The 27,661-nt window shown below is 37.1% G+C and overlaps 1 protein-coding gene across 1 annotated transcript; it reads left to right on the forward strand.

Moving 5' to 3' along the window:
• On the forward strand, positions 1–27,475 carry LOC132123617 (replication protein A 70 kDa DNA-binding subunit). Its single transcript, XM_059534383.1, has 17 exons — positions 1–158; positions 1,485–1,532; positions 1,924–2,002; positions 2,387–2,495; positions 3,008–3,096; positions 3,285–3,359; positions 5,188–5,305; positions 5,408–5,510; positions 5,594–5,662; positions 5,797–5,989; positions 6,552–6,688; positions 7,515–7,663; positions 15,095–15,227; positions 22,635–22,811; positions 23,263–23,370; positions 23,694–23,780; positions 26,853–27,475. The coding sequence occupies exons 1-17, from the start codon at positions 126–128 to the stop codon at positions 26,955–26,957; spliced, it is 1,812 nt and encodes a 603-aa protein (XP_059390366.1). The 5' UTR covers positions 1–125; the 3' UTR covers positions 26,958–27,475.
• Positions 27,476–27,661: the final 186 nt, after the last annotated feature.

Genomic DNA, 27,661 nt, shown 5'->3' on the forward strand with positions numbered 1-27,661 from the left:
TACCCTTTCGCGCGTTTGGACTGAGTTGGCGGGAGGAGACTGGAGAGTGCTGAACACCAGCGGCTGTCGTTGTTTATTGTCTTTACAAGGATTAATCTTCGGTTCGCAATATTTTTTGTGAAAATATGACTGTTCGATTATCAGAGGGGGCAATTGAGGTAAGAATAAGGCAGCAGAGTTATTACATCCTTTGCAAACATAAGCTCGCTAACTTAAGCGCGTTAGCCAGCAAGTTTATATCCTGCGGTTTTGCACTATAACAGTACAACAATATCAAATCAAGTCGTTATCGTTGACTTCCATGTTTCCTGAAGTTATTTTCACAATGGTTGCATGTTTTAAATGTGACGAGGTTAAATGGAATGAATAAAATGTTATGTGCCAACACATTACAACATAAATGCAACGATCGTTTAATTTGTCCGCTCAGTGTAAACTCATTGTATAAGTAAAGTTGCATGAATTAACGTCAACGTTACCCATTTTTAATTAAATATTGAAATATTAAGATAATATATCATTATTATTTAAGCAGATCATAAGAATGTCAGAGTTACTTTACATGGAAAGTGGACTTTGTTTTTCTTCCCCGAGTTTTGAATGTAGGTGAAATAAGGCCAGACATCTGAATTCAATTTGCTAAGGTTGATCTGATTTCTATGGTAATGCTTGAAAGTTTTCTTGTTTTTAAAGGGTTAGTTCGCCCAATTTGCAAAAGTATGTCATTTAATAACGTACCCTCATGTTGTTCCAAACTCGTAAGACCTCCGTTTATTTTTGGAACACAGTTTAAGATATTTTAGATTTAGTCCGAGAGCTCTCAGTCCCTCCATTGAAGCTGTGTGTACAGTATACTGTCCATGTCCAGAAATGTAAGAAAAACATCATCAAAGTAGTCCATGTGACATCAGAGGGTCAGTTTGAGTACATGAATTACTCCGGGATATTTGTTTGTTTGAACTCAGAGGGAGTTTAAGCCACATTAAACAAGTTAACAGCTTAAGTCATTTGTGGATTAATGCTTATTGGAGACGCGAACAGTTTAAAACGATTCAGTTTGATTTGGTGAACTGGTTCAAAAAGATCCGGTTGCAGCGAATGATTCGTTTGCGAACCGGATATGACAAACTGCTTTGTTTTGAACTGTCTTACAACAGACACGGAAGAGAAGACAATGCTGAATAAAGTCGTAGTTTTTGCTATTTTTGGACCAAAATGTATTTTCGATGCTTCAAAAAATTCTAACTGACCCTCTGATGTCACATGGACTACTTTGATGTTTTTATTAGAGGGACTGAGAGAGGGACTGTTTCAATGGAGGGACTGAGAGCTCTCGGACTAAATCTAAAATATCTTAAACTGTGTTCCGAAGATAAATGGAGGTCTTACTGGTTTGGAACGACATGAGAGTGAGTTATTAATGACATAATTTTCATTTTTGGGTGAACTATCCCTTTAAGTGACTGTGCACTTTTTCTTTTCAGTCCCTGACCAAAGGAACTGAAGTCAACAACCCTGTTCTGCAGTGTGTGGTAACTGTCATATTTCTTGCACACTGTTTACAAGTTAATCAAATTATTTTGTTTCTACATTTAAATTAAAGGGATGGTGGTCAATGCAGATATTGCAGTTATGCATTGCATTAATGCAGTATTCAGATTTTGATATTTCTGAGACAAACGAAATGTAAATGTTACATTTATGTTTGCAAGCCATTAATTGTAACATTTCAAAAGGCCTAAAGGGAAACTTTAGGTGTATCAGTTTTGTTTCTCTTTTTTCTTTGTTCATATCAGTAACTTTTGTTAGTAATTAGTTCATATTTCGTTTGCTTACACTTTAGTTTCTTTGTTTGGTTAAAGCATCAGACCAATTTTTTTCATGCTAGTCAGTCAACTTTAATTTGTTGCATATTTTTTCCAGAACATTCGCAAGATTGATGGGGGAAATGGCCTGTCTCGTTTCCGTGTCATGATGAGTGACGGGCTGCACACTATGTCCTGTAAGTTCTGTAAATTTACTTTGATATCTGTCCTTTAAATCGATTGGAATTTCCATGTCCAGGATGTTATTTTGTTACTTGAGTTCACATGTGGAGCTTTATGTTTGGATGGCCATAAGATCCAAAGCCATATATTTTTCTGCATTTTTTTTTAGGTACACATAAATGTGCTTGTTAGGTGCTTATGTGTTTTAAAGCCAGTATTGGGATAATTTGGACAAGGAGTTATTTAAAGTTAGGAGTGAGTGATGCTTGTTCATTAGCCATTAAGATATAATGTTGTCTCATCATTGGGATTCAAACCTCAGCTATTCTATAAAAATGCAAATAGCCTGACACCATATATTCTTTAATCGTTTTTGTCTGTTTTCTCCTTGCATCCAGCATTCATGCTCTCCACACAGCTCAATCCCATGGCTGAGCAAGGACAGTTGGCCACTAACTGTGTGTGTATGCTGAAAAGAAGCGTCACTAATATTCTCAAAGATGGACGGTAAGCATTTGTCTCCAGTTGTTATTAATAGGATCATTGCAGTATATATACTTTTATAAAAATAAAAAGATTTTGTAAGAAGCCTCTTATACAAGTTTGCATTTATTTAAATAAAAAATACATTAATCATTATTATTATAAAATAATATGCAATTTAAAATAATTTTTGACCCATGATCTTACCGAAATATTTCTAGTATTATGATTTGGTTCTCAAGAAACATTTCATATTATCAAAGTTGAAGACAGCTGCTTAATATTTTTGTGGAAACCTTGATGCTTTTTTTTTTTCATGATCCTTTGAAAGTTTGAAAGAACAGAACGTTTGAAAGAACAGTGTTTAGGTGAAATAGAAAACTTTTGTTAATTAATAAATGTCTTTACTGTCGCTTTTCATCAGTCCAAACTTGCTGAATTAAAAAAAAAAAAAAGATCTTACTGACATCAAAATTTTGAACAATAACTTTGTTTATTAATGCATCTTATCAAGCTTTTATGTTTGATGTACACAGACGTGTGATAGTTATACTGGATATGGAGGTGATCAAGTCTGCTGACCAGATGGCAGGAAAAATTGGAGACCCAACTCCTTATGTGGAGGGTGAGAGTACATCTGACATGTCAAATTTTGAAAAACTTATGTCAAAACTTATATTATTTATGCTCATATTAAAACATTTTAAATTTAGTTTAGCTTTGAGGTTCTCTTATGTCAGTCACCTTGTCTAGAGGGGATTAAGGTGATGAAATGAATCATTTTCCTGCAATGTCTTAATTTGTGTGTTGTAGGCCAGTCAAAGCAACAACAGAGTACAGCTCCGGCTCCAACTGTGCGTCCATTACAGCCTCAGAATGGAAATGATGGTAAGGAAAAACACAAAAATGTGTTCAGTTTTTAGTATAGATGTTTGTATATAAAACCCCTCAAATATGTATATAAATTAGTTATATTAATGTGTTCCTGAGCTTTAATGCAGTGGCTGGGTTTTGAAGTTCTGAATTGATTGTATTTTAGATTATAAACATTACGTGATTAATAAATTAAAATATATCAGTTGAAGATCTGACCATTTTCAAGATACTCATAGTTCCTTGAAAAGTGCTGATTTATTAAAGTTCAGAAAAAAAAAATTAAGGCAATAAGCCTTAAATGATAAACTGTTCGTAACTATGGTAACTGATTTAAAAACGAACAACTGATCAACGTTTTTGGGTGAACCTATGAATGAACTACTAATTTATCCAAACTACTTTTTTTTCACTTTACTCTTTCCACCGTCTATCAGAAATGTTTTAAACTATTCATATGCTGGGTTATAGAAACAGTATGAAGTAGAACAACAGTAGAAAAGGTAGGAATCATATTGCTGGTACACAGCATCCCTTTAGTTGCTGTTCATGTCCTAATGAATGTCAGTAGATAATCATATCCTCTGAAATATTGTGCATTTATATATTTTCTATAATATTTTTATCACTCCCAGTTTTGCTTTTTTAGGCAGGTATTAATATTAAAATGAATATTAAAGGGGTCCTTGATTATGATTTCACTTTTTTTAACTTTAGTGTGTAATGTTGCTTTTTGAGCATAAACAACATCTGCAAAGTTACGAAACTCAATTCAATGCAAAGGGAGTTGTTAATTACTGATAGAAATTATTGATGCTTGGCAACGATACATTAAAAAAAATCTGGATTAATCGCATTATTTTCTGTGATTAATTGCATCATGCACAACTAATAATGTATTCAAAAGTAGTGTATTGTGCACTTTTTTCCATTTAAAAGTAGGCCCACTGCTATATGAACAAAAACTGTAACAATATTTGGTTTGCAAACACTTTAAACAAATAAGGTGCTTTTTACAGCAGTATTCCTTTTACATAGTAGCAGTTAAAATATTGATTGTAGCCTAAATCTCAATTTATAACGTTAATGTAATTAAATAAAATATAAAACAAGCCATTTGTCACTGGAGGACATTAACGATTAATAGAAAATATTTTATATAAAATCACACTAGGGAATCTTAACCATACCGGAGTGCGTTTGACTCCCAAAGCCTGATTCATTTGACTAATGTGATCGCTCCATTTATCAGTCCCTGGCTCAGTAGGAAGAGGTGGGCAAGAGCGCGGTTCAGTTATATATAGATCAGTGAGCGTGAGCGCTAACTGCACTGGAGCACAGATCTTCTGATACATGCTGCAGGATTGCATGAATATTTCTGAGTAGCAAAAGCGATAGATGTGTAAAGCAATATATTGTGAGAGGGACGTGTGTTACTGCGTCCCATAGGACTCAAAACAATAAACCACAAAGTTAACAAAACAATGCATTCAACTCTGCTCTCTTCCTGTGCTATCGGAAACCTCCTATTTCCAACTTATAAAGTAATGATTACGGACAGTGGTTTGTGAATGTTGATGCTTAGCCTAAATACCGTATTTTCCTGACTATAAGTCGCACTTTTGTTTCATAGTTTGGCTGGTCCTGCGACTTTAATAAGGCTTTAATAAGGATAAAACTTTATATCAAAAGCTAACATTAAAAGCAGTAGCATTTACAAATAAGTGTATATCTATAAAGTATGAAACCGAAACTAATTATTTTAAAATTGTGCTCTTGGTGTCTGTGATTATTTCTGTAGTTCTTTGCAGTGACGTGTGGTTTTGTCTTCTTCTCTTATTAGGTTCAGTGAACAGACCTTCTGCTCAGAGCTTCGGGAAAAAGCCCATGGCTGCCCCCAGCACTCCTGGAGGCAGCTCTAAAGTTGTGCCCATTTCCAGTCTCAATCCATACCAGTCAAAGTCAGTCTAAATCTCACATTTTTATTTTCAATCCTATTGACCGTTGCATATCACGTAACATATTGTGTTGGGCATAATTCATAAGAGTGTTGTTTTCTTCAGATGGACTGTAAGAGCCAGAGTCACCAATAAGAGTGCCATCCGCACATGGAGTAACTCCAAAGGGGATGGGAAGCTCTTCTCCATGGAGCTTGTGGATGAAAGCGTAAGCATTCATCATCAGTGATCAGATTAGAAGCTTGTAAGAGTGTTAAAATGCAATAACATCTTTATTTTGATTTATTATAGGGGGAGATTAGAGCAACTGGATTTAATCACGAGGTGGACAAATTCTACTCAATCATTGAGCAGGGAAAAGTAAGGCCTACTTTCTTTTTAGTTATGTTCTCATCTAATATGGTGTGGAAGTAGGGCTACACAATTGATTAGAACAATAAAGTTATAATCTGTGTTGCTAACATGACTTGATTCATCCCTCTTGTTGTCCTCAGGTCTACTACATCTCAAAAGGCAGCCTGAAGATTGCTAACAAACAATTCTCCTCACTTAAGAATGATTATGAAATGACTCTCAATGGCGAGACAAGCATCATCCCTTGTGAGGACAGCCATGATGTCCCCAAGGTGCAGTGTGACTTTGTTTCCATTGCTGACTTGGAGTCCCGGGAGAAAGACACCATCGTAGGTGAGCATCTAACCCGGGCCAGTGCGATTGGCATCATCAATAACCAGTATTTTAATAATTAACTGCGATGGAGAAAGCAGCATGGCTCTCTGTAACAAATTTGTTGAGACCCAAGAGGTTGTGGTAATTATAGCGTTGATGAACGCAATATTAATAATGCTTATGACAGTAATGGTCTGTGGAGCAGATTGACTTTGTGTCCCTATCGGGTTCTAGCAGCACTAAAGGTGAAAGATACTGTCACTGGTAGAATGAAGTCAATAAGCATGCCTCTAATTATGGTAATGGCAGTTGGAGAACACCGAGGTCTAGCAGGCGTATTTCTTATCCGAGATTTGAGTCAGGTGCTGGCAGTGATTTGTGAAATGCTCCTAATGGCAGCTGAATGATTTATAACAGCTTCTGATATGAGAGGATTAAGATGGTGCGCTGTAATGGAGCATTGAAGGGTGTTGTGGAATTACATTTTGGATGAGTGGTATAGTCATCCCAAACCTATTTACTGTTGGTAAATTGGGGGGAGAAGCAGTGTTGTAAACCCACGTGGCGTGTGTGATTGCAGATGTGATTGCAGTTTGTAAAAACACAGAGGATGTGACGCGCATCACGACCAAAAACAGTCGTGAGGTATCGAAGAGGAACATCCAACTGATGGACATGTCCGGCAAAGTCATCCAGCTCACCATGTGGGGTAACGATGTACGTAACGGATCAGATCAATCTTTATTTATTTTACATTATTCAGTGCCTTGTAGTACAAAATAAAATGATTTTGTAAAATTAGTTAATATTGTGATAAATGTAATGCTTAAGATTATTATTTTTCTGTGGACAGTGAAGTTGCATAAAGACTCATTAAAGATTTTAATGTTTCACATTAGAAATCATCCTTCACTTCTAATATACAGATTTGGTGTTGAAGAAACATTTTTAGCATTTTTAATATTAATTTTTAGTATCAATGCTGTTTCCATAAAAAATATTAAACCGAACAACAGTACTTTTTATTTCTCCTTTGATGAATAGGAAGTTCAAAAGAACAGTGCTTATTTCAAATAAATTTTTTGTGACATAAATGTCTCTACTGTCACTTTTAGTCAATTTAATGCACACTTGCTGAATAAAAGTATTAGTTTCCTTCAAAAAAAGAAAACATAAAAATAAATTATAGACTTATAGATATTTGGATGGTAATGTAATCTCAGTTGATTATAATCCTCATGCAAACAGTGACATCCAGCCCTAAACAATCGGATTTTGTACCGGATTGTTTTTGTCAAGCATTTGGAGAAACTTCCCTCTCCCATTATTTACAGCTGCCAGATGTCGGCTTCTATTTGTCATGTTAGCCATTCTAATCCAAACAGGATGTGCCATAAAAGACCAAATGCTTAAAACCAATTAGATGGTAAATACTTATGGATCCTTTGCACTGCTGCTTTAAAGATAATTATCAGACTGTAGAAGGAGTATGAGCAGTTGTTCGGTGCTTAACTATTTCTCTTTTCCTTCCCTCACTCTCCAGGCAGAGACGTTTGATGGCAGTGGGCAGCCTATCTTGGCCATTAAGGGAGCAAGATTGTCTGACTTTGGTGGGCGTTCTCTCTCCACTCTCTACAGCAGCACGGTCATGATCAACCCTGACATTCCTGAGGCATACAAACTGCGGGGATGGTGAGTGATTTTTCTCTCTGTTTCAAAGACAATACGCTGCATCTGTTGTTAAGTGTTTGTCCTAGATGAAACGGATGCATTCTGATGCGCTTCTGTTTTTATTTCTCCACTTGTGAGAAATGGGACGAGCAGAGAGCAAACACTAAAATGCACACTCTAGAACTCTGAGAGGGTGAGCATGCTCATGCCTTTGATATCAAGATTAGCTCTATCAGCTGTGCTCTGGTGGGCTTTGCATTCAGGCTGATATAGGAATGCAAATCATGGCTAATCCTTTCCTTTGAGAACAGGAATGTTTATTTCTGCTCTGGGAATGTGCAACAAGGAATATGAGGAAACAATGGCACTGAATGCCTTGTTGAGAGATGGTGGTGTTCTAAATACTTGCATAAAAGGCAGCAGCGCCAAGTATATTATGGCTGCCTGTGTTTTTCCAAGCACAGGAGCTGTCTTAATCTTCATAGATCCTTATTGGCTACTGAAGGAATTGGAAAAACTCTTGTGACTCCTTTAATGTTCTCCTCTGCTTTATCTTGCCAATTTAGGCGTTTGTTGGGACTGCCAAATTTATAATTATAAATCTTAAAATATCTCGAATAGACCCGTCAACGTTATTGCATAATCACCAGATTGTTATGATTTGAGTGAACAACAATCGTTGTACACTTTCAGTTTTATGTAAATACGGTTGATGAACTGGAATCATCTCAGTTCACAAATTTTGCATTAACTAAATTTTCTTTTCATTAAAAAAATAGTACGAACAATGAAGTGTACCACTAAAACTTTATACATTCATAAATAAATAAAAAATTATGGAGCAGTTCCACTTGCAAATAAAAAAATATATATTCCACTTATGCCCAGTTTAATAGTTGTTTAAAAAAAGATGCGTGTATATGTATTACACTGTAAGGCCTTTCACACATACAGACTTTTCCGGAAAATTACCGGTAAATTGCCGTAAAGAGATCATGTGTGAACAGGATCTTTTCAAAAATAACGGTAAATTCGTTCCGGCAATTTACCGGTATGAGAAGTTGTAACATTACCAGTAAATTGCCGGAATTCTGCTGTGTGTGAACGCAGAAGGAAAATTACCGGTATGAGCACGTACGAGTTCAGAACGCGGTGACGTAAGACGTCTACTCCGGGCCAATCATAGCAATGTGACGCATTCACGCACTGTTTAAGAAAATAAATAAATGTCATCCAACTGAAGCGACAGTGAAATTAAAGTGCTTCTCCTTATCCGGGCGGATGAAGAAATTTGTCGTCATCTGAGAGAAACTGTTAGTGATGCAGTAACGTATGATAAAATAACTGTTAACTATCTCCGAGAGCAATGCATTCACAGGACAAAGTCAGGTCATCAATAAACTGAAAACATTGCGTCTTAATATCTGAAAAAAATGACCATCACAAACGAAGTAGTAGTTGAAGTATTTCTTGTTCCTATTATGACTTTTGTCAATCTATTTGGGGATCCTGCTACTCCACAAATCCTGTAGCTCTAAACCAGTGGATCTCAACCCGCGGCACATCATGAAATCACATGCGGCCCACCATGCCGAACACAATAAAATAATAATAATAATAACTTTAAGTTTTACAACTTATTTTAGTTTTTACATAGGTAAAAACACATAGGGAGAAACACAACTTTCGGTTTGCCCCGCAACTCACTTGAGGATGTTCAGCCCGTCTTTTTTCCCCAATTCTCCCAAAACAGCTTATACTACTGTTTCAGCTATTAAAATAGTTCAGTTTTGTATCTTTGGAGCAGCTTTTGATTAAACAGGCCTATAAGTTTTGTTTTTAAAGCGGCAAGCACAGAGAGAGAGTTTACATAGCCTATCAGTTTAGCCTTCTCAAATCATCACGAATGGTCTAAAATAAAATCTAAAGATATAAAACAGTTCAAGCATGTAACAATGTTTTAACGTTATATCCAGATACATGTGTGCTATATCTAATATTTTGTGCGGAGAGTGCAAGATAAAGCACGCTTTTTTGGGACATATAGGTGCCAGAGCGATCATAATATAAAATAAAGAAAACAAACATGCTTTCTGCCATCTCGTCTTGAACAGGAGAGCTTACAAAAATAAACCGAAACTCAACGAATACATGCCTCACAGACATGATAAATATATCTATAGAAAGCTTTAAATTACTACTTAACGAAATAATAAAAACAAACAACAAAAAATCTCAATACAATCATCCTTATAGAAGGCGCGTCTAATGAGGAGATGACGAGTCAGACAACTTCATCCTTGGGACACAGACTCAGAAAACACTAGTTTATTATTAAATAATTAAAATATCTTTTTACTATTTCCCTCTGTCACATTCATGGTAATTACTTTTTCTGGTGCTTTGCGACATCTTTTGAACTCAATTTGAACGCAGAACTGTTTATCTGCGCTGACTATTTGATATGAATTTGCATCAGCATAGTCTACATTTGTGAACGCACATTTTCTGCGATGTCGCGCATCTTACAGACTGCAATTTACAATCGCAACTTCATTGTGCTATTAATCCTTTCAAGCCGATTTTCACTAAATTGGTCAGCTCCCGACAGCATCGGGTGTTTTATTAATGGTGAGTATAATTATTTAAACCAGTCGTCTATTACGATGTCTCCATAACAAAAGCAGTTGCATGAATACTAAAGTTTGAAACAAAAATGAAACCATCAACAGAAATACTGAACACGTATTACCCTCCATGTTTAAAAATACAAGCGCAGATGTTTAGAGGTTAATGACGTCACAGAATTTACCGGTATTTTGGAATGGATGTGTGAATGGTGCTTTTCCGGAAAAAGGACGGAATGTCGTTGACTGTGTGAACAGCGCCTTTTTGAATTTACCGGTAAAGTCGTTCCGGTAATTTTACGGCAATTTACTGGTATTACTGTGTGAAAGAGGCATATGAAGTGACATGACCACACCCACAGTTTTCACTACAGTTTTCAACCCCAACATTCTTCAAAATAGAATAAAATCAATAGAGGTTTAATTGGAATGTAATGAGGATGAGTAAATGACCAATTTAATTTGAATGAACTATCCCTTTAAATGGTCTGTGTGCTATTCATGAAGTGATATTCAGCTTTAAACCTCATTTAACCCTGTTTGTTATAGTGCCACACTGATAAAGGGATACTCCACCCCAAAATTACAATTTTGTCATTAATCACTTAACCCCATGTCATTCCTAACCCGTAAAAGCTTTGTTTGTCTTCGGAACACAATTTAAGATATTTTTGGATGAAAACCAGTAGGCTTTTTACTGTCTACTAAATAACGACTTTAATCAACAATTCCTCTCCTCTGTTTCTCTCCACATCACTGTAGCACCATTTTGGAGATTATGAGCTGAATGCAGGCAGCATATGCTCTTCTGAGTCAGCCACGCCACAAGGTTGCGCTGTTTTCTTTCAAATCAAAGCGTAAATATACAAAAAATGTATCCTTTGTGGTGCCGCTGATACAACATCTGATTCTTAAGTTGCCCTGACACTAAGCCGACGCTCGATGCCTGACAGCCAAGTAGCACATCCGTGTTGTTTTTTTTTTCTCGTGCACTGGTTCACCAGTTGAACAGCCAATCAGAATAATCAGATGGCCCGACTGACCAATTAACTCCGCCCAGTTAACATGTCGAATCGGCCTAAAAAAAGCCTATGAGAGCCAACTTGGTGTGGTTAACACTGAGAAAACTTAGTCGGCCAACGAACAAAAATGACCATTGGGTAGGTGTGTTCCGGGCTTAATAGCCTACCTGGCTGAAGCAATCCATGAGTGTCTCTCTTCATTCTCCCTGCAGGTTTCAATCAATTCCTCTCCGTGTGCTCCATTTATTTACCTCCCAGTATCACACAGACCCCCAGCCTTGAAGGGAAATAAGATGAAAGCGGTGCATAACAGGGCTGCAGAGTTGAATTTAACTTTATTTTCTGCCACTTCTTTTTTTGCACAGTTTGACAAGCGATTACAGCCTCCGTTTCATTTCAGCCTCTAGTCTGCAAGTTTGAGTCTAATTATTTTGGGGGGTTCTGAAGGCTTCATTTACATAATGAGGGTAGTGGAATGTGACTGAACACAGTGGGGTGAGGTAGTGATCTCACAGCAGCTTTCCTTAAAATCCCAGAGTGCCAGCTCGAAGCTTCTGGTTTCTATGCATGGCTGTGCGTTGGGCTTGGGCTTGTATTTCCTAGCATTTTGAGGGCCTAAAAATGCTCTTTGTCAGCGATGTTTCAGAACTTCAGTTTTGCTGATCCAGTCATAGGTAAGTTCAGCTGCTTAGTCTCTGGGCTCACGTCTGTACTCTTTTCACTTGGAGAACCAGAGGTAATGAGCTTTCAAATCATGGGCCAACGCACAGTGTATGGCCTCTTGGCCAGCTTTCTAAAGGTCCAGCGGGCCACTGTAGAATCGATAGGTGCCCTTCAATTAGTAGAGCTGCAGTAAATGCTATTTTGAACCTGGAGGTGTTGTTGAGGTCTGCAGCATGAGGACTCATTCAGCCACTTGACACATTGTGCCAGTTTTCTACTTCAGAGACCTCTTAAAGTTGTAACTTTATTTTACAGCTGTTATAGTCATTTTTCTGCCACCATTGGTTAAAAAGGTGCTAGAAAGATGCACTAAGCACTTGAAAAACAGTTTTTGCTTTTTTTCCCCCTTGAATTTTATTCAGTTGCATATCCTGTATTACTTGGAAATGCTTTGAGTAAAATGTGTGAACAAACAGGTTGTAAAAAATAAAGAATGGTGCCCATTTTTGTTCTGTTAAGCTGTAGGCTCAGTGGGATTCTGAAGTCTGGTCCTCATTTTGGGGTATACACATTATGTCTGCCATTTAAAGTCAATTTACTTGTGTGTTCATTCATTCCGGGTGTGTGTTCACTGTGTATGCACTTTGGATGGGTTAAATGCAGAGCACGAATTCTGAGTATGGGTCACCATACTTGGCTGAATGTCACGTCACTCACGTCACTCACGTCACTCACGTCACTCACGTCACTCACGTCACTCACGTCACTCACGTCACTCACGTCACTCACGTCACTCACGTCACTCACGTCACTCACTCACTCACTCACTCTTAATCACATTGATTGAGGATCTTTTTCTCACGCTCCAGAGCTCAGTGTAGAGAGTTGTTCTCACTATAATAATAATCCAGGAATAAGACATGGTTCTGACTGTATTATCTTGTGTAATAGATATTACCAATGGATAAATTTTTTGGACATTTTTTATTTTTATGATATATCGGCATTTTACATTTGTAATGTCTGAGCCTGGGAAGTTGTAGGTATTTGAATATGTATTGTTCTTTCAATGCTTAGCTCTTAAATGTTTAATTGGCAAGCAGTTGCTCTTTGTCACCTCTGTTGGTTTTAGTGTGGCAGTCAGTGTACATATTTGGCCAAAGCTTCCATAATTTATATAGACTAACCCTTAATTATATTAGAATATGGTTATGTCAGCATTTTGATGCAAGGCATCTTTTGTCCAGTAGATGGCATCAGAGACTAGGACCACTGTTGGTCTGCTCCTACTGCAGTGTGGACTTCATACTACACTATCAGTCACACCTCCTCCCTCTGCCACTCTCACCCTGTTCATTATCATTCATTCTCATTCACTGATGCACTCTTACTCATAGGTTGCCAATTACTTTGACTGGCTCATTTTCGACAGACTTCTCAGAGGCAGTGGAAACTCTCCTGCCTCCACCAAATCCTATTAGAGATCTTAAGAAAGGCTCACTAGTTTCAGTTTCTGTTTTGTTTAAATACGTTTTTGGGGTTCTCTGCTTGGCTTGCACATGAGCAAAGTCCTCTGGGAACATTGTACTGTACAATGAGCTTCAAGAGAATATATGCTGCCATGCTGTTTCCAGGTCAAAAGAATTGTTGATCCAAAAATGAAAATGGTATTGTTTACTCAACCCCATATCATTCCACCCCAGTGTTATTTTCTTCGAAACTTTTCCAAATAGCAAAGAGGATTTATGCTGCCAAGTTCCATTAAAGTAGTCCGTATGACTGGAGTGTTTACATTCTAAGTGTTCTGATGCCATACAGTAGCAATATGTGAGAAACGAGCTGAAAAATCATAAAATATCACAATTTTTCCAAGCCGTTGAGAAATGGCTCTCAACCAAGACTTGTTGATGGCATTCCTTCATAGATTCTTAATTTTCTTGTCTCTCTTACAATTCCTGTCCTCTCTTACAATTCCTGTCACGAGTATTTCATGTCCTCTGACATGTGACAAGTCCGTTCAGTGATCAATCTTGCTGCTTTCCACTTGTTGTCTGCTCAGCTCAGTTCAGACATGCTGCACTGAACGCCAGACTATCACTCCACTGCTCTAAAGCACATGCCATTTCCAGTTTGCTCCTCCGGTGTTCATTCTGCCTTGATGGCACCGCCCATTATCCATATATTCAGGCTCAGTCTGCCAATTACCGCACACAATCAGGTCTTGGCCGTGTGAAGCGTTTGTTTTATTCTGCTGTATTGTTTAGTTTTTATGACTCATTCGCAAGATTCACAATTAGTTTCATGTTTTATTCCAGCGTAGTATCAGTTAACATCAGTTGTATGAATATGCTTGCCTTTTCTCAATATCCACTTTTCATTGAAGTGTGCTGAAAACACCGGGGACAAAAAAAATTAATTATATTTAATATATTTTATATTTAATTTGTCAGAAGTTGGCTGATCCTTTTTGCAACACATGACTAGCGCTGTATTTGGGGAATTATTCTGGGAAGTACATAAGTGCGGTCATATAAAGAAGCTGAAAATTAAGGTAAGATACCATGCTTTAGAATTCAACACATTTTTCAGTTGGCAAACACAGCACAAGCAGCCAGGGCCACTCGCTTGTCTATTTACGTGGATATTTTCAATTAGTCGTGCCTCCCAGAACAAGCCCTGAACCCTTGTATTTACTGATCCAAACCATCCTACTCCCTCTGTTAACCAGGCCTGTGGTCTCTAGATTATAATGCTGTATTGATTCCTCAGACACACTGCTTCATCCTGAGTGAGCTTAGTTTTCTATTCTCTCCAACCTCATCTTTCCAGCCAATCCGGAGCATGAGTGGAAATGTGTTTCTGATTTCACCAATGCAGCCCTGACCCCATCTTCCTGAACCATTCCTACACTGTTGATTTGTTTCACAAGTAGCCCCCAGCATCTCTGTGGCTGCCGCTGCTGTTTTTCCCTAGCTAAAGCTGATCTCTCTGTCTCTGTAGATATAGTTAAGATATCCGCTTCTTATCTGCCTGAACAGATGAGTTATTGCTTTGTATTTAGAGATGAACATATGTCTGACTGAATTTTTATTTTTTTTTAATATAATTTACAGCATTTTTTTTTGTCTTGTTTTTTACAGGTATGATAAGGAAGGACATGCTATAGATGGCCAGTCGATGACTGAGTTAAGAGGACCTGGCGGCGGTGGTGGAAACACAAACTGGAAGACACTTGCGGAAGTCAAGAATGAGCACTTAGGACATGGAGACAAAGTATGTCGCCACACATTAAGATTTGACTCATTTTTTTTTCTCTGTGAAGAATACATTAGAATACATTTCCAAACAATTGCATTTATTTTATTAACTTTTATATATTACTTTCATAAAATTAAGTTTCTATCTCAAATTTGCATTTTATAAATAAATATTTTTAAAGGGATCTTGTGATTGACGAAAGTTTTTCTGGTCTAAAAATAAGTTTTTGATTGGCTCATTCTAAAATAGTTAGAATTCTTACGTCAGAAACCTACAACACTTGACTGTTCACATTTACACATTAATAGTTATAATGTAGTATATAGCAAACAAATGTGCATAGCAAAACTGCAGCAATGAACAGCCTGTTTAATTTCAAGGGTCACAGAGAGGGTGGAAAATGGGCGTATAAAAATGGCTCGTTTCAGTGCAAAAAAAAGAAAGCTAAAAGAAAATGAAACGATTAAGCCATAATTATGACCCTTTTTTTAGAAATCCCTTGTCTTGTGGATCATCACTTTATTAGGGTGTCTCATTGTCTGTTCATCTGGTAAGTTGTATTCCGTCAGTCCTGCATGACACCATGTTCTGAAACAAGAGACCGATGCAGTCATTTAGCTACACTGTTACTTTTCTCTCTGCTCATTTATCATGCATTGCAATGCCCTTCCCATCTTCCCAAGGTGTGTGCTTAAGCATTATTCACATTCAGCACTGGAGATAGAGAATGGAGATTACCAGGACTCCATTTATTAAGTTTAATAATTAAGAGATTATACTACAGATAAGATACATAATAAATCTTACCTTGTCTGCTGCCTATTTTTGGTTTTTCTGTCATATATGTGGGAGTAGTTTTGTCATGATACCACTGTTTTAGTAGTTGATAAGTACCAGAGATTATTTTATATTAATTGGCAATTATAGATGACTATTGCAATACTACAGCTAGGGCTTTGACGGTCGCCATTTATTTTTCATATAAAATATAGCATGCAGTTGCATCAAACAATGGTATAAACATAGTTCAGTATAGGGCTGGGCGATAAACAAAAAAAAATTATATCTCGATATTGTCAAAAGTTTTACGATATTCGATATTTATCTCTATGTTTGCATTTGCATTTAAATAATAAAAAATAAAACATGATTTTCTTTTGCCCATTAAAAAAAAAAAAAAAACTATTTAGATTAAACAGCTAATTTAAGCAGTTAAAAAATCTAGACCAAGAGATCACTTACTGCTTTTTATTAAATGAATACATGTAGGCCTATATGTAACTGAAGCAGTGCAAATTAAGTTACAGTTACAGAAAGTGCCTTCTGTCAACTTTTTAGTGCAAGCAATTCACAATTTAAACTATGCAACTAGGATAAGTATTTTATTTTAATTTTTTTAACAAGTTTTTAAGCTAAGAACACAAGTCTGTCAACTGTCTGTGGTTTTAAGAGAAGCTCTGTGGCATGAAACTTCCTACTGACACTAAAAACCCTCTTAAATGGGGAGCTAGTTGCTGAAGCACATAGCTATTTCTTATATATAAATATATATAAATGAATACCAAAGACTTTTGCATTTTCTCTGTCTATATGGAAACTGGTAAACATATCAGTGAAATTCCCCAATAGTAATTCCAAATGGCCATAGCCTATGTTTCTCTATTCAAACATCAGCGATCGAGTATCAACCATGCGCTTGATAGCGCAATGCTCTACCAATTGAGCTACAGGAACACTTGTTTTGTGCTCTATAAAGAGTTTTGTTTTGTTTCAATTTCACGTTCATCACTAATCATGCAACGCTCTTGTGTCATCCACTGGAACAGCTTCCGCTTATGACAGCATTTTTCAAATATCGGCATTGGCCGATATAAGTTTTTCTGCTTGGCTGATGTGTTCGAGGCGGGACTTTTATTTTGACAGCGCTGAGAGCGGCAGCGCCTGAGCGCGCACAGTGCTCACACTCTTTGTTCGTTGTTGTCATTAACAGTTCTGTCTGATATGGATGTGGAGATGGAAAGGCAAACATTGTAATACTTTCTCGTTTGCCAACACAAACTTCCCAGAATACTGAGTGCCCGACCACTACTTCACATATAAGCTACATTATACACTGCATGAAAGACAATATTGGAAAAGGAATAATAGGGGCACTTTAACATCTGATTTTTTTTTCCTGTCTATGCTTATGGAACTAAATAAATGACTTTACTCTGACTTCCCAAACTGCTGCTTTATTTTGTATAAACAAATAAAATTGTCAGCCATATTGCCCAGCAGCTAGAAACAATATTATGCTCTGTATGCTTATTTCGTTATATTCTGTATGCAATATTATGCTTATTTCGGTTATTTTCTGTTAATACTTCCCCCTTAAAAGTGTGTGTAGCCACATGATTCTAAAAATAATAAAATAAATAAAAGCAAAACAAGGAGGTGAACGCTGGTTCAACACGTAGTGATGGTGCGCGAGCGGTGAGCCTTGAGTCTTCACTAAACTTTGTCAGTTGTATTTGTTTTATGGTTTGGACGTTAAAGCGATTAGACGATCGGATGTGTATTATTATATCTAGCTACCATGTTCGCGCAGCTGCATTGTGGCATGAACACTCATAACTGTGAAGATTGCGCGCACAGAGGAACGCAGTTGTCAGCGCTGTCCTGTGATTTATCACTAAAGTATCTTAGAATCTCAAAACTTATAATAGCCTAATTTTCTACTTTAGAAGGAACTAGGCTATTTACAACCCACAGCTTCACAATAATATAAAGACGGTATGACTAATTCACACACGCAATCACTCGTACTGGTACTGTTTACCTTTAATCTTTATTTTCTCTTTCACAGAGCAATAATATGTAAGAAATGTTACGAACATAGATAAAATAACTGCTGATAGTGAGCTATGATCGTTCTTTCAATAGGAAAAAATATCCCGCCTTTAATAGTCGATTAAACCTTCTGGCTGAGGCCAGTCTAAAAAGACGCTCAGGACAGTTGACAGAACGCTGCTGCGTGTCGTCATGAAAGCGTATCATTTTCACGTGTTAAGCCTTGCCACTTGCAAATGTAACCATTCAAAAGAATTTAAAGCATTCAAACACAAGACGCGGAAAAGCTGAACTGAGTAGCTGGTTACTCGCGTGCTGTGCTCGGTGCACACGCGGAGAGAGAGTCGTGTCTCACAGACAGCGACACTGAACCGACCTCTCGCTTGCGAAGTTCTCCTCGAACTTCCTCCTGTACCTGAACGAACAAATACAAATCGCAGTTGTTTAAACAAACAGAAAAGGATGTGTAAGAGCCCACTTCAGCACTGCGGTGTTCTGGTATTCAGGGCTCGCGCAGAGAGAGGCGTCTCAAAACACTTAAACACCGAATTTGTCTGTTTTTGCTCTTGTACCGACAAATACATAAAAAATATGTGAAAATACCCGTCTTGGATAGTATGTTCGAAAAAACTGTCAGTTATGTCTTAAGTTAAAGTAAACAGTTGAGAATTTTTTTTTTGCCATTTGTTGTTGTTTTTGTATCCCATTTCCTGTATAGATTATGGTCCAAAGAGAGATGATAAATCCACTGTCGAATTCTCGGTCCTCTGAAAGGCAAAGTGCCCTTTTTTTGCATTTCATTGAAGAGTCAATTTTACAGCATAAATGTGAATCAAGCCCTGATTTTCTGAGGAGTGTAAGTTTCTTATTCCTACTGTAGGTCAGTGCTGAAGAATCTCATCTTAGTGCTTTTGTCAACACCGATGTAACCCGTGTAAACGTGGCTTCCATGAGTGTTTGTGTAGGAAAGATTTGGTTTAATGTTTCTCCAGAGCAGAGTCATGCTGATGTCCAGCCACTGACCCCTTTTTTACCCTGTAATGCACAATGCCCTGTGTCTGTCCTCCATCATCTTTCTTGATGTGTGATGTGCGGAAAACAATAAGGTGCCCTTAGCTGACTCTTCGAGATTTTGTTTAACCTTATTTAGGTTCTTCTAGATGAGGTATTTTCCACAAAAGGCTACAGAATAGGACCTGAAATTGCATGTTTTGTTTTCTATTCATTGTATAAGAATTTCCAACCCTGTTACCTGTTTAAATCCATTTCAAAACCCATTTGTTTGTAGCAATAAACAAAAATTCCAAAATAAACTTTATAAGGTAAAATTCACAACACTGGCACAAATATTGATTTTAAGAAAACAATCAGAAGGTTTTGGAATGTTTAGGACCAAATGTTGGTTTGTAGTTGATAAAAGCATTTCCATTAAATTAAAGAAATGCTTGGTTGACCTTTTTGCTTGCAATAACTTTGATAACAGGGTAGGGCTGGACGATTTGGCCAACATTTATATCACAATATATTTCTTATTTCCAGTAAATACGATTTATTTCCGATATATCGATATGAACACTATTTAAAGAAAAGCCTCCTCAATATTGCCAAGAACGCCCACAACAGATGTCTGGGCATACAGACTAATGAAAAACAAATTTGCCATGTCTGACACCTCATATAAACCATATAATATTTTAGAGTGAAAATAACAGCACAAATAAATTAATGTTCACCTTTTATTTGTATTCAGGTTCCATACAAACAAGAAATGTAAAATCACTGTTAAATCATCTTCTCACACTCACCTAATTAATATTAATATCTTTAAACTTATATATATATATAGTATAATAGAATTAGTATTACAATTATTATATTGTTGCTTTTGTTAAAATAATCAAAAGATGGTAACAACCCCCACTGCACTGCTTCCCCCTCCTGAGGCATCGAACAGTTTGCCAGAATCTCTTCGAGGCCAATAGTCTTTCTCCATGGCCTCACTGAACTCCTCCCAGGCCTTTTTTTGCCTCCACGACTACCCGGACTGCAGTCCGCTTGGCCTGCCGGTACCTGTCAGCTGCCTCCGGAGTCCCACAAGCCATCCAGGCCCGATAGGACTCCTGCTTCAGCTTGATGGCATCCCTTATATCCGGTGTCCACCACCGGGTTCGGGGATTGCTGCCTCGACAGGCACCGGAGACCTTACGGCCACAGCTCCGAGCAGCCGCAGAGACAATGGAGGTGGAGAACATGGTCCACTCGGACTCAATATCTCCAGACTCCCTCGGGATCCGGTCGAAGCTCTGCCAGAGGTGGGAGTTGAAGATCTCTCCCATAACAGAACACCGCTCTGGTTCAGGTCAGGGGGGCCGTTCCTCCCAATCACGCCCCTCCAGGTGTCACTGTCACTGCCCACGTGAGCGTTGAAGTCCCCCCGTAGAACGACAAAGTCTCCAGTCGGAGAACTTTCCAGCACCCCTCCCAGAGACTCCAAGCGGGCCGGGTAGTCCGCACTGCCGTTCGGCCCGTAGGCACAAACGACAGTGAGAGACCTATCCCCGACTCGAAGGCACAGGGGAGCGACCCTCTCGTTCACCGGGGTGAACTCCAACACATGGCGGCTGAGCTGGGGGGCTATAAGCAAACCAACTCCAGCCCTCCGCCTCTCACCATGGGCAACTCCAGAGTGTTAGAGAGTCCAGCCTCTCTCATGAAGTGTGGTTCCAGAGCCCAAGCTGTGCGTTGAGGTGAGCCCGACTATATCTAGTCGGTACCTCTTGACCTCCCGCACAAGCTCATGCTTCTTCCCCGCCAAAGAGGTGACATTCCACGTCCCTAAAGCCAGATTCCGTGTCCAGAGATCGGGTCGTCGGGGGGATCGAGAGACAGTCGAAGGCGAGACCCCCGACAACCCGATCTCTGGAAATCATTTGTAACATTATAAATTGATAAATTTAAAGCATCCTTGCTAAAAAGTATTAAATTCTATAATTTCTTAAATCATACTGACTCCATGTTTGAATGGAATGTTGTATAATGTTACAAAAGCTTTTTATTTCAGATAAATGCTGATCTTTGGATCTTTCTATTCATCAAAGATTGTCAACTGTTTTAAATATTGATAATCAGCAAATCGGCATATTAGAATGATTTCTGGATAATGTGACACTGAAGACTGGAGTAATAAAGCTGAAAATTCTGATTTGATCTTAGGAATTTATTACATTTTAAATAGTAAAAATATTGTAAAAATGTACTGTTTTTGCTGTACTTTGGATCAAAAAAATGCAGGCTTGGTGAGCAGAAGAGAATTCTTAAAATAAATAAAAAGCATTAAAATTCTTACTATTCCAAACTTTTGACTGGTAGTGTAGACTGATTTTTCTTATGTATTGAAACAAAAGTACTTTAGCCAGTATAAAGAGTATGAAAAGTGTTGCAGAAAAAATAAATCAATAAAATAATTGAGCAACAACAAAAACGTTGCTGTAGACGGGCTTTTTGAAATTGCAAGCTGATTCTCTGCCAACAGGCTCTTTTAGACTGATAAAACTAGCGTTTTTTACTGGTAACGGCTGTAATCAAATCAGCTCCACTCATGAACGCTTCTTAATCAGATAAATCTTTCTCTTATGAGATGCTTTTATTTAAAAACACCCGCGATGTGTTTTGATTTTGAAACATGCAGTGCTCATGTTTATTTAAAGTCAAATGCCACAAATAAATTAATGCATGGGTAACACTGGATAATGTATATGGAAATATCAGAAATGTGTTTAAAAATCATATCACTGTTAATTAAAAAAAAATATATTGCGATAAATATTGATATTGAATTATTGTCCAGCCCTATAACAGGGCTGAATGGTAGAGCTTGATCAATGTAATTAAACATAAAAATATAGGATATTTTACAAATGCAAACAAACTCTTTATGCGGTTATTTTATTGTAAGATAATACTTTATCTGACACATCTTATGATTCTAACAACAAAAACATGGTGTATGTGCCTATAAAGCTCTCAGAAAATTAATTGAGATACCTGAGTGTACTGTCTTTGCAGGAAGTGGCAAATGCACAAAATAATTATTTGTATCGCTGTCTTCCTTTTCATCTCCAGCCCCAGTGGCTGTGCACTTCCTGTCCTCCCATTGTCTCTTCTGCATACATTTAGCACAGAGCCTTTGACCTCCCCTCCAGGTGCTCTATGGCTGCCGTTTCACTTCTGCATTCAGCCCAGTTCAGAAGCCTTTTAATGTTTATGCAAATCTCTGGTTTTGCGTATTCATTAATTGAATACAGGCCGGGCAGGCAGGTTTCATTTAGTTTTTATATATATCATGTTAAGTTCTGCATCTGCCACATAACAAATAACATTAGGTATTTTTTACTATAGAATTGGTAGTTAGAATGTGCAATACAAATCAAAAATTTGTACATACCAACTGTCTTTACTATAGTGCAAAATGGAAATAAATTTCTAATGTGTTTATTAGAATCAGCTTTGTGTTGCAGAAACAGTACTGTCACCTTTTCCACTCGTATAGTGTTTTATTTTTAAGCAATGTCAATGGTCTTCTCTTCCCAGGCTGATTATTTCTCTTGCATCGCCACCATAGTCTATATCCGTAAAGAGAACTGCTTGTATCAGGCCTGTTCCAGTAAAGACTGCAACAAGAAGGTGGTGGACCAGCAGAACGGCATGTACCGCTGTGAGAAATGCGACAAAGAGTTCCCCGACTTCAAATACCGTCTCATGCTCTCGGTAAGGGACTTGCCCTTGGCTCCCATGCCTCTTCTAATATAACATCTTTACCTCCTCCAGTCAGTATTCTCTGGTTGTCCTAAAATAAGTATCTATGCCATCCCCTTTCTGCTCTTATAGTAATAGTTAACTATAGTTATTTCTAAAAATGAATTAGCAACCAGAGTTGTTGTTTTCCTGTTCTAAATGTATTGTTCATTGGAGGCCACCTTCTATTCGTCAGCTCAGACATTTTGTTGATTGCCCCCTATTTTTAGAAGCTGCATGCAAATTCCAGGACAGAAATTGATGTCTTTAACTCTGGATCTCATGTACATGGCTTCTAATTTTTCAGATCTTCACCACCAAATTTGTCGATTCAGCCTGGCCTTTGTTCGTTGGACATGACTTCTGGCCAGCTAGGACTGAAATTGTTTTGTGCTATTTATTAATTGTCCTTTCATTACGGCAGGCCAACATTGCTGATTTTGGAGACAACCAATGGGTGACTTGCTTTCAGGACAGTGCAGAGACCCTCCTGGGCCAAAATGCAGGTTATCTTGGCCAACTCAAGGACTCAGTGAGTTTCTTTATCCTGCCTGCTTCTCACTCTCATTTTTATAAGTTTTCCATCCATGTGGTACATGAAAGTGTGGCCTCGAGTATTGGCCAGCATATTACAGAGATGCTCTGAGAAGTAGCACATTGTGTGTGAATTTGAGGTTTTTTTTTTTTGTGACACGTGTATGAAAAAGGCTTTTAAGCCCAAGGATATTTAACAAGGTCTTACTCTAAGAGGTTGATTAAATCTCTCATAAAGTGATTTAATATTAAGAGACAGTGTTATTTTACAATGTGTTGTTTGTAATCCTCTAACATTATTGTCTTGCCTTGCTTTTACAGAACGAAGCTGCATTTGATGAGGTCTTTCAGCATGCAAACTTCAATACTTTTGTCTTCCGGAACCGAGTGAAGCTGGAGACCTACAATGTAAGTTTAAAATAAGAAATATCATGGACCTTCCACATGTGGGCTATGGAGGTACAGCAGGGTGTATGACAACTACAGATGAATTTCATACTAACTTTTTATGTAAAATTGTTGCATTTAAGAAAATGAAGAATATTTCATTGTCCCTCACACATTAAAATATATTAAGTAAAATGAAAATATAAATTTGTACGTCAGTGATTTTTTTTTATGTATTTGAAATGTATGCATTACATTTAAAATTAAGTTTGGCGTCAATAAGATGTTTCTTGTTTTAGAAATTAATACTTTTATTCAGAAAGCATGCATTAAATTGATCAAAAGTGGCAGTAAATGCTTTAATGTTACAAATTGTTTCTGTTTTAAATAAACACTTCTTTTTTACATTTCTATTGAGAATCCTAAAAAAAAATATATATATATATATATATATATATATATATATATATAAAATTTATTTTTTAAGCAGAAAATCATCATATTAGAATGATTTCTGACGGATCTTGTCACACGAAAGACTGCTGAAAATCTGAAAATTCAGCTCTGCCATGATAGGAATGAATTAGATTTTAATATAGAAATTCTAATTCAAAACAATGCCTTGATGAGCATAATAGACTTCTTTTAAAACTTTCAAACAGAAATGTACATAAATATATGCTCATTATTAAAGGCTAGGTGTAAAATGCAACATGTTTTATACTGTAACAAACTGCTCCATCTCTATCCACCCAAGTGGACAAATGTTGAATACCCTTGCTGTATATCTCCCCCACTCATTGTACTTTCTAAGCCAAAATATTTTGCAGAAATTGCATACAAAACAGGGATGAAGGAATCTTTTTCGAAGTTGAACATAATGTGTATATCACAGTGTTTTTGCACCGTTTGATGTGATTTGAGGTTTATGGAAATTGACGCGGCATCTCTGCCACCCCGTCCATCACAGTACTGCTGATGAAAATTGCTCTGCTCCTTGTTCTTTCTCCGCATGACGTGCTACATGAGAGCTGTGTGAGAACAATGTTGATAGATTAACTGTGAATATTGAGGATGTTTGGGTTGTTTCTGTGAACCTGAAGCAAAGAACAACACCTACTCCATATGGCTTCCTCAAACGCACTTGCTTACAAACCTAATGCAGAGAACAACATTTTAGCATTTTCTTCTATTAACTTTTTTTCTAATTATCAGAATTGAGATTCATGTTACATCTCAAAATTCAAATCAACTTAAATTTGACTCCATTTCATATTAGCTACATACAATTATAGCTTTAAATTGGCTAGCTTGTTTCTTTAAGTGAGTTAGGCATATAGTGGGGCTGCAGTCAGTCTCTGGTAATGTGATTTATTATTCTGAAGGGAAATTAGAATGTTAGTATCTAAAATGCTGTATCAGTATCTGAATTCCCACCCGTAACGTTGCTGGAGATCGATAAATTACATGTTCAGGTAATGAAATCCGAATACAAGGCCACAGTCAGCACTCGTGAAGGCCACCATTAACTTGGGGTTTATGAAAATATGAATGTTAACAGGGTTAGGATTTTCTCTAGGTATGTACATGAAGAGTACAAGTTAGGAGTAAACTACTCAGTTTGGTTCAGTTGACCAAATGTAACCTATCTTTTAGAAAGATCAGACTGAATGGAGGCCGTTTTGTTTTATAAAGTCATCATTAAATAAATACTAATATATATATATATATATATAAATCCTAAAAGTAATGGGTATTTTAGCTCTCTTCATTAGCTGGAAATGTGGTATGGATGATTAATATTTGTTTTTTATAATTTATTATTTTTAATATTTTATTTGGAAATTCATTGACCAAAGCTATTGGGAACCCTTTAGAATAAATGTATGCAGAAATGCACATAATTGGAACATGTTTTGATAATTACTTTTATTATTATTATTATTATTTAGAATTACCCAAATTTCAGAAGAGATTTGTGTGTACACAAGTTGTGAATCCCAGGTGTGTGCTTCCTCTTAATCCAGATTGAAGCTAACAAATCTTTTTCCTTTTTATTCCAATTTGAAATTTTGTTTTTCTGCAGATGATCTTATTGTAATTGAGACAAATGCAAGTTGCAATAAGTTGAAATTAATAGAAAGCTGTATTGTTTCACGGTCATTAAATAGTATGCACTAATTTGTTTGCTATTAGATTGCTGGTCATCTTTCTCATTGCTGCTCTATCTGTTAAAATATCTACAGGCTGTTTGTGACATTTATTTTTTATTTTTGTGGAGGCTTTTTGAATATGTTATAGAATAGAACAGCATTGTCAAACTATTTCAAGCTAACTAATGTGGATTTGCATAGGAATGACTGTGTGGGTTCTAGGAAGGTATGTCCAGGACTCATCTCTAAAAAAATATGCCTTCATTGGTTTGAAGCTGAAGTGTATTTGGTTCGTTAGGTTTGATGCCATCAAGCCGTCAGAAGGAAGATTAAATCTGCAAATGACTACTACAAGAGAGCTACAATTTGGTGGAAAATTGGTGTCTTTTGCCCATCATCTGAATTCGGCTTTAAAGATTGTGCTAGACCTAGTTCTGCAATGGCAAAACAACAGAATCTTCAAAATGCTGCTTTTGCAGTTTCATTTGATTGCTTTTGCTTCCTGTGGGTCTTAATGGGAATGATTTTATTAAAGCTTATTAATGTATGGCAGATTTACATTTAATCTGCCCTTTGTCTCTGAGGCAATATCACATTTAAAGATGTTTAATGCCTGCAGTTGTGGCTAAAAGTTTTTATTTTTTTTAAACTAATGTTGTGGAGTTTCCACATGCGGCATTAGAAAATACTCATGATTATTCCAAAATTGTGATTGTAGTCTGTTTACAGGTTATTCTTAGCTTGTGCAGGTTCATTCCTTGTTTCTACTTGTTTCATGAATATAACTCAGAATACTGATTTGGGCTTAAAAATAGGAACAGTTTATATTCAAACAGAAAACATTTGTTTCCATAGGAGACCTTAAAATTGCTCTAGGATAGGGATGAATTGGGAAATTCGGGGAGATGGATGCTAATACCTTTTGTTTTGTCTTGAATAGGATGAGTCTCGCATCAAAGTGACAGTGGTGGACGCCAAGCCGGTTGACCATCGAGAATACAGCAAACGGCTGATCATCAACATAAGGAAGTTGGCTGCACAGTAGAAGAACTGCCAGTGTTACAAAGAACAAATCCTTCAGCTATTGTGTGGAACTTTTGAGTTTCTTATGGTGCTGTGTGTACTTATTGTATAGCATCTTTTGACTTTTTTTTTTTTTTCATGTTTGTTTTCCTCCATTTTGTGTTTGTCAGTAATTTCACAATAACTTTTTAAAAAACTGCAAGATCAGATTAGCTTGTGCTGTTGTACCCAGGGTTGACTGATTGGAAAGGGCCTGAAGTTCTTTAGAAATTGCTGAACTGAAGACCGTAGAAGAGACAAATCGAGAAAGAAATGGACTTGGAGTTTAGAGAATTATAAATTAGTGCACATTCAGGGATCTGCAGCAGTGATTTAGGTTGGCTAGAGAAAAAGTACAACCTGTCACTGTAAGAATGCCTGGACCAAACCTGCAGGACATTGATAAACCCATTCACACTCATGTGCTTACAAGGCACACACTGTATTAGATTCACACTGTATGTCTCTTATTACAAATAATAAAGCTGTTTGTGTTCTCGAGTCTGTGTTTGTGGTTTATTTTTATTTCTTTATTTTCTGCTTAACATATAGTGCATTTAACGTTTAAAGGGTTAGTTCACCCAAATATTAAAATCATGTCATTAATGGCCCTCATGTCATTCCAAACCGGTCAGACCTTCGTTTATCTTCGGAACACAGTTTAAGATATTTTAGATTTAGTCTGAG

Source organism: Carassius carassius, chromosome 41 (assembly GCF_963082965.1).
Source record: "Carassius carassius chromosome 41, fCarCar2.1, whole genome shotgun sequence".
In the NCBI taxonomy this organism is placed as follows: Eukaryota; Metazoa; Chordata; class Actinopteri; order Cypriniformes; family Cyprinidae; genus Carassius; species Carassius carassius.

Coding starts and splice junctions, on each gene's coding strand:
- LOC132123617 (XM_059534383.1), top strand. CDS start 126: ATGACTGTTCGATTATCAGAGGGGGCAATTGAG. Junction 6,689..7,514: donor TCACCATGTGGGGTAACGAT/GTACGTAACGGA, acceptor CTCACTCTCCAG/GCAGAGACGTTTGATGGCAG. Junction 22,812..23,262: donor AATACCGTCTCATGCTCTCG/GTAAGGGACTTG, acceptor TCATTACGGCAG/GCCAACATTGCTGATTTTGG.